This window comes from Macaca mulatta, chromosome 13 (genome assembly GCF_049350105.2).
Source record: "Macaca mulatta isolate MMU2019108-1 chromosome 13, T2T-MMU8v2.0, whole genome shotgun sequence".
NCBI classification, from domain to species: Eukaryota; Metazoa; Chordata; class Mammalia; order Primates; family Cercopithecidae; genus Macaca; species Macaca mulatta.
The window spans coordinates 86880335-86891530 of NC_133418.1; the positions used below are offsets into that span (position 1 = coordinate 86880335).

At 46.4% G+C, this 11196-nt stretch overlaps 1 protein-coding gene across 2 annotated transcripts; it reads left to right on the forward strand.

The window, feature by feature from the left end:
- The first annotated feature begins 1504 nt into the window (after nucleotides 1-1504).
- On the forward strand, nucleotides 1505-10725 carry CYP1B1 (cytochrome P450 family 1 subfamily B member 1). 2 transcript variants are annotated; one of them, XM_015112091.3, is made up of 3 exons: nucleotides 1505-2595; nucleotides 2931-3974; nucleotides 7016-10725. In XM_015112091.3, exons 1-3 carry the CDS (start codon nucleotides 2582-2584, stop codon nucleotides 7599-7601), a joined length of 1644 nt encoding a protein of 547 aa, XP_014967577.3. In that variant the 5' UTR covers nucleotides 1505-2581; the 3' UTR covers nucleotides 7602-10725.
- Nucleotides 10726-11196: the final 471 nt, after the last annotated feature.

The following is an 11196-nucleotide window of genomic DNA, read 5'->3' on the forward strand; positions in this document are numbered from 1 at the left end:
AAGACATTTCTTTATCAGGTCAGCAAATTGATTGCTGCTTTCAATCTCTCAAGTCAGATTCTCTTCAGACACTCCTTTGTGTTTCTTTACAATGTAATCAATCATTCCAGGGTCAGCTATGAGGCACAGTCCACTGGCCTCCCTCATAACCAATTTAATTGCAAACGGTTAGCATACTATTTCTTCTCTGCTATTCTCACAAAAACACTATTTAAAAAGTTCTTCCAGCTGCTTTTTTTTTTTTGAGACAGAGTCTCACTTAAACTCTGCTGTCCAGGCTGTAGTGCATTGGAGCAGTCTCTGCTCACTGCAACCTCTGCCTCCCACGTTCGACCAATTCTGCTGCCTTCCCCCCGATCCCCGAGGAGCTGGGATTACAGGTGTGCGCCACCACGTCCGGCTAACTTTTGTATTTTTAGTAGAGATGGGGTTTCACCATGTTGGCTAGGCTGGTCTCGAACTCCAGACCTCAAGTGATCCACCCGCTTGGGCCTCCCAAAGTGCTGTGATCACAGGCGTGAGCCACTGAGCTCAGCCCCAGGTGTTTTTTTTTTTTTTTTTTTTTTTTTTTTTTTTAAGGAAGGCAGGAAAGAAGGCATTTGGGTCTCTTATCTGCAATTTTCTTACGTGTAAACTTATGTGAAGGATCTGGAATGGGACTTCGTGGCTTTAAGCCCTGACTCCACTTCTTGATGGCTGCGTGACCTGGGTTAAGTCACGCAACCTCTCTGAACACCAGTTTATTCATCTGTAAAACAGGTCAATCATAGCACAAGATTCGCAGCGCGGGTGGAGCTCAAAGTGCAGGGTTGTCCGTGGTGAGCCCATCACTTTTATATTTATCCTTTGATGAAGCCAGCACAATTCCTACCTGGTTAACTAGATACACTTCACCTCTTCCCTCGAGTTCGCCCTTCCCCCTGCCTCGTGAAGTCCTTGTTCTCTTAGCTGTCTTGAAAATCCTATGCATCAACATGTAGGAAAGGGCGCGCCAGGCGGGGGAAGCCACCCCCGCCCGAGCGCCCCCTTCGCGACCGCACACGCGCCCAGGAAGACCACAGAGCCGCGGGTGAGCGGCGAGGTCGCGATGCACGGCCTGCGGGTGGTGGCCCAAGCGTCTGCCTCGCTGGCCTGGCAGGCGCGACTGTGCGTGCGCAGCCGAGGGTGGTGGCGGCCTGCACCCCACGCCAAGGGTGGTGGTGGCCGGCACCCCACCCTCGGCCGCCGCCTCCGCGTGTCAGGTGCCGTGAGAAGCGCGGGAGGGGCAGCCGCGGGCAGCGCCCAGGGATATGACTGGAGCCGACTTTCCAGAAGCGGCGCACGCAAAGCCCAGCTCGGCACGCAAGGGGGAGGCGACAGCAGAAACTTTTCAACCCGATAAGGTTCGCCGGAACGCGGAGATTTGCCTCCTCTAGCCACCCTCCGCCCCGCTCGGATCCGCCCCGCTAGCTCCCCCAAGCCCCCCCAGTCGCCCCAGCTTGGCTCCCCGCCCTGCGCCAACGGCTTCCGTCGCAGCCTGGGCGGCCCCGCGCCCTCCAGCGGGCGGCGCCACCTGGAGTGGCCTCTACGCGGGAAATCTCAGGGTCAGCTGCGCCCCAGGAGCCTTTGTGTTCCTAAGCACTGTCGGGGCCCCGGGGCGGGGGAGCGGCTACTTTTACGGATCTCGCCGCAAGAACTGGAAAAAGCTTTGCATGCCAAAGAGCCTCCACTGAGGTGGCAATTTGTTTGCGAGAACCTAAGATAAAATTTAAACAACAAACCAGGGGCGCTCTGAGGCAGGGCGCTGTGAGGCAAACCTCTGCCACTACACTGGCTTTCCGGGAAGCAAGCTCAAGACCGGGAGAGGGAAGGGAGGTCGTGCGCTGGGGGTGGGGCGCGCTCCCACGTCTAGAGCACCGGCAGGGGCAGGTGGTCCCCAGCGCAGTTCTGGGGACACCGTGGAGCCTCGATCTGAGGTGGCTGTTATGAAGAGCGGTTACCGCACAATGGAAACGTGGGCACCTCCGCTCCCACGAAAGCCTGCTGGTAGAGCTCCGAGGCCAGCCGGTGCGCCCCGACGGGAGTCCGGGTTGAAGCGGCGTGGTGTACGGCGCGCCCCGCCCCCCGCAGGCCCCGCCCCGCCAGGTCGCGCTGCCCTCCTTCTTAAAACCCGGAGGAGCGGGATGGCGCGCTTTGACTCTGAGGTGGGAGGGAGCGCTTCTGCGACGCCAGCTGTGAGAGCCGCAAGAGCGTGGGAATTGACGCCACTCACCGACCCCCAGTCTCAATCCCAGCGCTGTGAGGAAACCTCGACTTTACCAGGTCCCCAAGTGCAGCGGGGCTCGGCGAGCGAGGCACCTTTCTCCGTCCCCATCCCAATTCAAGCGCTCCTGCCACTGACGACGCCAAGAGACCCCAGTGGGAGTTAAAGCTCCCAGTAGGGGCAGCAGGTGTCCAGGGCGGGCCTGCGGGTTCCTGTTGACGTCTTACCCTAGGCAAAGGTCCCAGTTCCTTCTTGGAGCCGGTTGTCCCGCGCCACTGGAAACCGCACCTCCCCGCAGGTCAGTCTGTCTGCGGAGCCGCTGCCCCGGGACCTCTTCAGATGGATTCTTGCAGGTAGGGAATGGCGTGGTAGGCACTTTAAAGGAAATCAAGCGCCACCGCCTCGATGCTCGTAGCGTTGTCCCCAAATTGCAGGAACCGTTACGCACCTTGCGGGGAGGGGAAGAGGTTGGCGCTGGGTTACAGCGAGGTGGAAACACGCCCCTTCTCTTCTCCAAGGGAGACTGGGTTGGGGATGGGAAGGGGTGTTTTTGGCCATTTCTCCAGAGAGTCAGCTCCGACCTCTCCACCCAACGGCACTTAGTCCCCCGAGGCTGGGGTACGGGCGTGGGGCGCCCGCTCCTGTCTCTGCACCCCTGAGTGTCACGCCTTCTCCTTTCTGTCCCCAGCATGGGCACCGGCCTCAGTCCGAAGGACCCTTGGCCTCTAAACCTGCTGTCCACCCAGCAGACCACGCTCCTGCTACTCCTGTCGGTGCTGGTCGCTGTGCATGTGGGCCAGTGGCTGCTGAGGCAGCGGAGGCGGCAGCTCGGGTCCACGCCCCCCGGCCCGTTTGCTTGGCCACTGATCGGAAACGCGGCGGCGGTGGGCCAGGCGTCTCACCTCTCGTTCGCGCGCCTGGCGCGGCGCTACGGCGACGTCTTCCAGATCCGCCTGGGAAGCTGCCCCATAGTGGTGCTTAATGGCGAGCGCGCCATCCACCAGGCTCTGGTGCAGCAGGGCTCGGCCTTCGCCGACCGGCCGTCCTTTGCCTCCTTCCGTGTGATTTCCGGCGGCCGCAGCATGGCTTTCGGCCACTACTCGGAGCACTGGAAGGTGCAGCGGCGCGCAGCCCACAGCACAATGCGCAACTTCTCCACGCGCCAGCTGCGCAGCCGCCAAGTCCTCGAGGGCCACGTGCTGAGCGAGGCGCGCGAGCTGGTGGCGTTGCTGGTGCGCGGCAGCGCGGACGGCGCCTTCCTCGACCCGAGGCCGCTGACCGTCGTGGCCGTGGCCAACGTCATGAGTGCCGTGTGTTTCGGCTGCCGCTACAGCCACGACGACCCCGAGTTCCGTGAGCTGCTCAGCCACAACGAGGAGTTTGGGCGCACGGTGGGCGCGGGCAGTCTGGTGGATGTGATGCCCTGGCTGCAGTACTTCCCCAACCCGATGCGCACCGCCTTCCGCGAATTCGAGCAGCTCAACCGCAACTTCAGCAACTTCGTCCTGGACAAGTTCTTGAGGCACTGTGAAAGCCTTCGGCCCGGGGCCGCCCCCCGCGACATGATGGACGCCTTTATCCTCTCTGCGGAAAAGAAGGCGGCCAGGGACTCAGACGATGGTGGCGCGCGACTGGATTTGGAGAACGTGCCGGCCACTGTCACTGACATCTTCGGCGCCAGTCAGGACACCCTGTCCACCGCGCTGCAGTGGCTGCTCCTCCTCTTCATCAGGTAAAGCCTCTGGGAGGTGTGGGCCAGGTCTTTTCTCCTCTGAAAAAGGCGGAGTAGAGACAGAATATGCTGAGTTTGCAAGCAGCGCCCCGGGTGTTTCGCTCCAGGTCCCCACCCCTCAAAAACCAAGATCGCGTCGGGAAAGTGACGACCAAAGGACACACAGTGAGGGCTGAGACACGCGCACGCGCCCCACCCAGCGGTGCCCCGACCCCTCCGCAGCTCCTGTCTTGTCTCTATCCTCCCCTTCCCTGCTTGCGAGTGAGAACACATTTGCAAGACCCCTCCACTCCCCGGAAAAACAAGAGTTTTTAAGTGCCTGGAGATGAGCCCTGATATCTCTCTTCCTGGCGCAGTACAAGCAGAACTGGAATAGTTCCGAAAGAAAGGGTAACGCCATAAATATGTTAAACACAGCGGCCTCTCCTCGGCTCGTTCTCGGCGTGGATCCGAGGCCGCCCAGCCGTGGCGCTAAAAGCGGGCCGCCCGTCAGGGCTTTGTTCCAGGCCAAGGAAGCCCGTGGTGCCCGGGCTTCTGTGCGGGCTTCTGTAACCCGCACAGAAGCTTTCAGAAGGTGGCCACAACTAGCGGGCAGTGCTAGGTTTATAAAACCTGCGCGCTAGGAGTTTGAGAAATGCCGGGGTAGAAGACAATCACTTTTACGAGTGCAGAGTAGCATCCAGAAAGGCAGATGGGATATCCAGGAGGCGCCTGCAGACGTTTCTGGCCCCTGCGCTCGACTTGGTTAGCGGACCCCCTGATGCCCACGTTGGTCTCTACTAAGCTCCGACACGCACGGATTCAATAGGTCCCTGGTGTCGGGTTGCTAGATTTGGCAAAAGAAAAGTAAGTTTTACACGGGAATACTTACACTAAAAGATTAGCCCTTGTTAATCTGAAATCCATATTTAACTGGGCGGCCTGTAGTATTTACTCTGGAAACAGTACCCCTAGGGGCAAATGTTTCGCAAGGCAAATCTTGATTGCGGAAGAGACCAGAAATCCTGGTTGTGTCATTTCTTGGCGCACAAGTGAGCAGTTGGAGATGCTGAATCTGCAGGCACCACAGTAAGGTGTTTGGAAGGCAGAGAATGCTGTTTTCTTATTCAAATCCACTGCAGTCTGTATTTCCTTAGATACTGTACAGCTACCTTCACAAATGAAAAGTTTACACTTAAAATGGCTTTTTAGTATTAAAACCATAGAAACACCCATGGTGGGTGAGGGAGAGGCAGAAACTGAATAAAGAAAAGTCAGCCGGAGATCAGGGAAAAGGAAATCCCAGAATAGGATCCATAGGTTTTTGTGCATCCCCAGATAGGCATTTTAACTTCTGAAACGGCCTTTTTCATTAGAACCGCAGTAGTTCTCCGAGTACTCCAATTAGGCGGCAAAAAGAAAGAAAACCATTTGGGGGTCACTTTCAATTCAATATGCTGATACTTCTTTTTCCTTTTTAGTGAAAACACAGCATGACAGGGCTTGGCAAATTATACGATCTCTTTTTGTGTATACGTTTTATGGAAGCAGTCATGCCCATTCACTTATACATTGTTTATGGCTGCGTTCACTCTACAACACAGGGCAGAGCGGAGCAGTGCAACAAAGAGGGCTTGGTTCACAAAGTCTAAAACAGATACTATCTGGCTCTCCCCAGCATACATGTTTCTATGAAAAAAGTTGGCAGACTCCTGCAATATAACGTTGAAGAAGCGATTTTAAAAATAACTCTCCATTTCATCACATATGTGTATACATTTTTTTTTCGGAGTTGCAAACAATCAGTTACATGTTTTTTGACTTCTAACACTTTGACTTAAGGTAGTGGACATTTGTAATCTTTTAATACTTATTTTGGTAATTTTTGATGGCTACATAGTATTTTGCCACGATAGTGTATAGTTATATATAATCATTTATTGAACTTTTACGTTGGTCATTGGCCTTGATTGCATTTAAAAAATTTTTAATTTTATGTATTTACTTACCTTAAAGACAGGGTCTCACTACGTTGCCCAGGCTGGTCCCAAACTCCTGGGCTCAAGCAGTTCTCCCGCCGCTGTCTGGCTGGTAGCTGGGGCTACAAGTGTGTACCACCATGCGTGGCTAATTTTTAGAATTTTAGGTCCTGTTGTGGACCTATATTTGTGTACCTCTTAAATTATTTTCTGAAAATACATTTCTGGGCATGGATTACTGGGTTTAAAATGAGGCGGGAAGAAGTTATCCTCATGTCTCTTGCCTTGTACTAAGATTTTGTTTTTTAAAAAGATTGTATCAGTTTGCATCATCAACAGTGAGTAAGTATTACAGTTTGTACCATAATCTTATGAACATTAGGAACTGGCTTTTAAATTTAAAAAATACAGTATGTAGCTTTATCCCTCAGGACACCAATTATCTTTGTATAAAATGAGAACAGCATGTCTGTTGGAATTGTCCAGGGAAATGAGGGAGAAAAAAAATTTACTTTCACATTTTAACTTTTGTGGGCCCTGGGTGCTTTTGCCTTTGTAGATTCCTTATACCATAAAAAAATTAAAAATTTAAATTTTATGACTACCCTGATATAAAGATGAATACATTAAATGATGCGTGAAAATATTTTCTTCTACCTAAAAGTGAGTTTTTTTAGTTCTGAAGATTGTAAAAGACAAAACTATTTTCATAGGCCCCTAAAAAGTGTTGTGGGCCCTAGGCACTGTCCCTGCAGTACCCAGTGGGAAAAGTTGGCCTTATCTACTACTGTGCTTTTTGAGGCTGGGAAAACTTAGAGTTTTTTGACTTATAATGGGAAAGAGAGTGTTAATCACGCAAGGTCTATTACAGGAAATATAATTCCTAAAGTCCGTCTTGTAATTTAGTGAGAAATTAGGAAGCTGTTTTAGATTTTTTTTTTCCCCAGAAATATTAATTTAGTCACTGAGCTAGATAGCCTATTTAAGGAAACGTAGAATTAAAATAAATTTATAATGTGCTTTCTAGATGAAATAAGAATTTTGGTCACTTGCTTTTCTCCCTCCACATTAAACACCAAACAGGTATCCTGATGTGCAGGCTCGAGTGCAGGCAGAATTGGATCAGGTCGTGGGGAGGGACCGTCTACCTTGTATGGATGACCAGCCCAACCTGCCTTATGTCCTGGCCTTCCTTTATGAAGCCATGCGCTTCTCCAGCTTTGTGCCTGTCACCATTCCTCATGCCACCAATGCCAACACCTCTGTCTTGGGCTACCACATTCCCAAGGACACCGTGATTTTTGTCAACCAGTGGTCTGTGAATCATGACCCAGTGAAGTGGCCTAACCCGGAGAACTTTGATCCAGCTCGATTCTTGGACAAGGATGGCCTCATCAACAAGGACCTGACCAGCAGAGTGATGATTTTTTCAGTGGGCAAAAGGCGGTGCATCGGTGAAGAACTGTCTAAGATGCAGCTTTTTCTCTTCATCTCCATCCTGGCTCACCAGTGCAATTTCAGGGCCAACCCAAATGGCCCTGAAATGAATTTCAGTTATGGTCTGACCATTAAACCTAAGTCATTTAAAGTCAACGTCACTCTCAGAGAGTCCATGGAGCTCCTTGATAGTGCTGTCCAAAAGTTACAAGCTGAGGAAACTTGCCAATAAGAAGCAAGAGGCAAGCTCAAATTTTAGAAATACTCACATCTTCAGAGATGGGGAGTAAAATTCCGTTTTTTTTCTAGTTCCTCTTTTGTGCTGCTTCTCAATTAGCCTTGAGGGTGAGCATAAACCAACTGTTCGTCAGGTGAGGTGTGCTCCATACCCAGTGGTTCTTCATGAGTAGTAGGCTATACAGGAGCTTCTGGGAGATTTTTTTGAGTCAAAGACTTAAAGGGTCCAATGAATTATTATATGTATACTGTATCTTGGTTATTTCTGAAGGTAGCATTCTTGGGGAGTTAAAACGCACATATAGACACATACACCCAAACGCTTACACAAAACTATTGAATGAAGAAGTATTTTGGTAATCAGGCCATTTTTGGTGAGAATACAAGATTGGTCTCCCATATGCAGAAATAGACAAAAAGTATATTAAACAAAGTTTCAGAATATATTGTTGAAGAGACAGACACAAGTAATTTCAGTGTAAGGTGTGTGATTGAAGGTGATAAGGGAAAAGATAAAGACCAGAAATTTCCTTCTCACCTTTTCAGGAAAATAACTTAGACTCTAGTATTTATGGGTGGATTTATCCTTTTGCCTCCTGGTATACTTCCTTACTTTTAAGGATGGATCATAAAGTCAGTTGCTCAAAAAGAAATCAATAGTTGAATTAGTGAGTATAGTGGGGGTTCCATGATTTATCATTAATTTTAAAGTATACATTGTTAAATTGTAAAACTCCAAGCTGACGTTGTACCTCTCTTGCTTGCCAAAGTACAGATTTTCAATTATGAGCAAAGAAAAAAAAAAAAGATTACCAGCCCAATCAAGCTTTAAATTATGTGACTGTAATGTACTGATTTCAGTAAGTCTCATAGGTTAAAAAAAGTCACCAAATAGTATGCAATATATTACTTAATTGTCCATAAGCAGTATAGTAGTTTTATCTTGTTCAGGAAAAGGTTGAATAATATATGTCTTGCATAATATTGCAAATTGAAAAGTACAACCAATGCAACCAAGTGTGCTAAAAATGAGCTTAATTAAATCAACCACCTATTTTTGACATGGAAATGAAGCAGGGTCTCTTCTTCACCCAAATTTTGGCAAATCTCAAAGTTAGATCCTAAGATGTGATCTTATTTTTATACAGTCTTTATTGAAATTCTATTATAATACAGAATCTCGTTTTGAAAATAACCTAGTTAATATGTTAAAATTCCAAATTCATGGCATACTTAAATTTTAACTAAATTTTAAAACTATTCTGATTATCGAGTTCCAGTTGAAGTTAGTGGAAATCTGACCATTATCCTGTGGAAGGCAGAGAAATGTAAGCTGTGTCTGCCCAATGAATAATGGAAAATGCCATGAATTACCTGGATGTTCTTTTTACGAGGTGACAAGAGTTGGGGACAGAATTCCCATTACAACTGACCAAGTTTCTCTTCTAGATGATTTTTTGAAAGTTAACATTAATGTCTGCTTTGTGGAAAGTCAGAATCAGAAGATAGTCTTGGAAGCTGTTTGGAAAAGACCGTGGAGGTGAGGTCAGTTGTGTTTTTTAAGATAGCAGTTACTTTGGTAGCTGGCAAAGCATAAAGCTCAAATGAAATGTATGCATTAACATTTAGAAAAGTGAATTGAAGTCTCAAGTTTTAAATTTCATTGCAATTAAACTTCCAAAGGAAGTTCTACAGTGTCCTAAGTGCTAAGTGCTTATTACATTTTGTTTAGCTTTTTGGAATCTTTGTACCAAAATTTTAAAAAAGGGAGTTTATGATAGTTGTGTGTATGTGTGTTGGGGGGTGGGTGATGGTAAGAGAAAAGAGAGAAAGACTGAAAAGAAGGAAAGATGGTTAAACATTTTCCCACTCATTCCTAATTAATTAATTTGGAGCACAAAATTCAAAGCATGAACATTTAGAAAAAAGATGTTTGGCGTAGCAGAGTTAAATCTCAAATAGGCTATTAAAAAAGTCTACAACATAGCAGATCTGTTTTGTGGTTTGGAATATTATAAAATTTCATGTAATTTTATTTTAAAATTTCATAGCTGTACTTCTTGAATATAAAAAATCATGCCAGTATTTTTAAAGGCATTAAAGTCAACTACAGAAATCAGGCTTGCCCAATACATTTAAATTTTTTGGCACTTGCCGTTCCAAAGTATTATGGCCCAGCAAGGCTGAGACAGTGAATCTGGGCTGCTGTAGCCTATTTTTTTAGACTGAGAAACGTATAGCAGCAAAATTAATCATGAACCAATCTGGATGCCTCATGACGTCAACCAGGTCCAGATGTGCTGCAATTTGTTTTTATGTAGGTAGGCCCAGTCGTCATCAGATGCTTGCGGCAAAAGGAAAGCTGTGTTTGTACAGAAGAAAGTAAGGTGCTTGGAGGTTACCTGGCTTATTTAGTATGTTTATAATCTAGTTAAAGAAAGGAAAGGAAACAAAAAACGAATAAAAATAACTGAATTTGGAGGCTGGAGAAATAAGATTACTGCTTTAATCAGAAAGCCTCATTGTATTTCTACAGGAGAGCGAATGTATTTGCTGACAACCATTAAAGTCAGAAGTTTTACTCCAGGTTATTGCAATAGTTAAAGTAGAATGTTTATTAAATGCTTCATTTGTATGTCAAAGCTTTGACTCTGTAAGAAAATTGCTTTTTTCCAAAACAAAAAGATGTCTCAGGTTTGTTTTGTGAATTTTCTAAAAGCTTTCATGTCCCAGAACTTAGCCTTTACCTGTGAAGTGTTACTACAGCCTTAATATTTTTCTAGTAGATCTATATTAGATCAAATAGTTGCATAGCAGTATGTGTTAATTTGTGTGTTTTTAGCTGCGACACAACTGTGTGATTAAAAGGTATACTTTAGTAGACATTTATAACTCAAGGATACCTTCTTATTTAATCTTTTCTTATTTTTGTACTTTATCATGACTGCTTTTAGTATGTGCATAATAGCTATGATGCATAGTTGTAACCAAAATATATTCTGGGGAAACAACATTTATATATAGCTTTTACTGTTTGATATACCAAATTAAAAAAAAAATTGTATCTCATTACTTATACTGGGACACCACTACCAAAATAATAAAAATCACTTTCATAATCTTGTTACGAAGTTTCATTTTATGTTGTAGCAAATATAGTCTAATGCATCACTTTATTTCAACTGTTGCTATGGATTATTCATTAAAATATTGCACTGTAAACATTTTATTTGTCCATTCTACATTTCAGGCCGAGGCTGCATGCTTTTTGTTCCTGTAGGTTTTCATCAACCAAATTTCTAATCTCTATATTTTTTAATTTCTAAGAACCAACACGGAAGTTACATTTCAATGCAAACAATCAAGCCAAATGAGAATTAATTTGCAATGTTGAAAGATTGAATAGATTGCGACTTTAAGTTGCTGATCGATTTCTGCTTCATCTAAAGAATGCAGTACACATTTTTCTTCCTCAGCCGCACACCAGTCCTTTCTCTATTTTCTTCCTTAATTTTTTTAAAGGTACATGTGCCTTAATAAGTGCAATTAATGTCCAATAAAATAAGATGGGTACAAGTATTCTGTCATGT

What these genes read in the sequence shown, in the direction of transcription:
- CYP1B1 (XM_015112091.3), top strand. An exon ending in CTGCTCCTCCTCTTCATCAG is followed by an intron (nt 3,975 to 7,015) that starts GTAAAGCCTCTG and finishes AACACCAAACAG; the next exon opens with GTATCCTGATGTGCAGGCTC.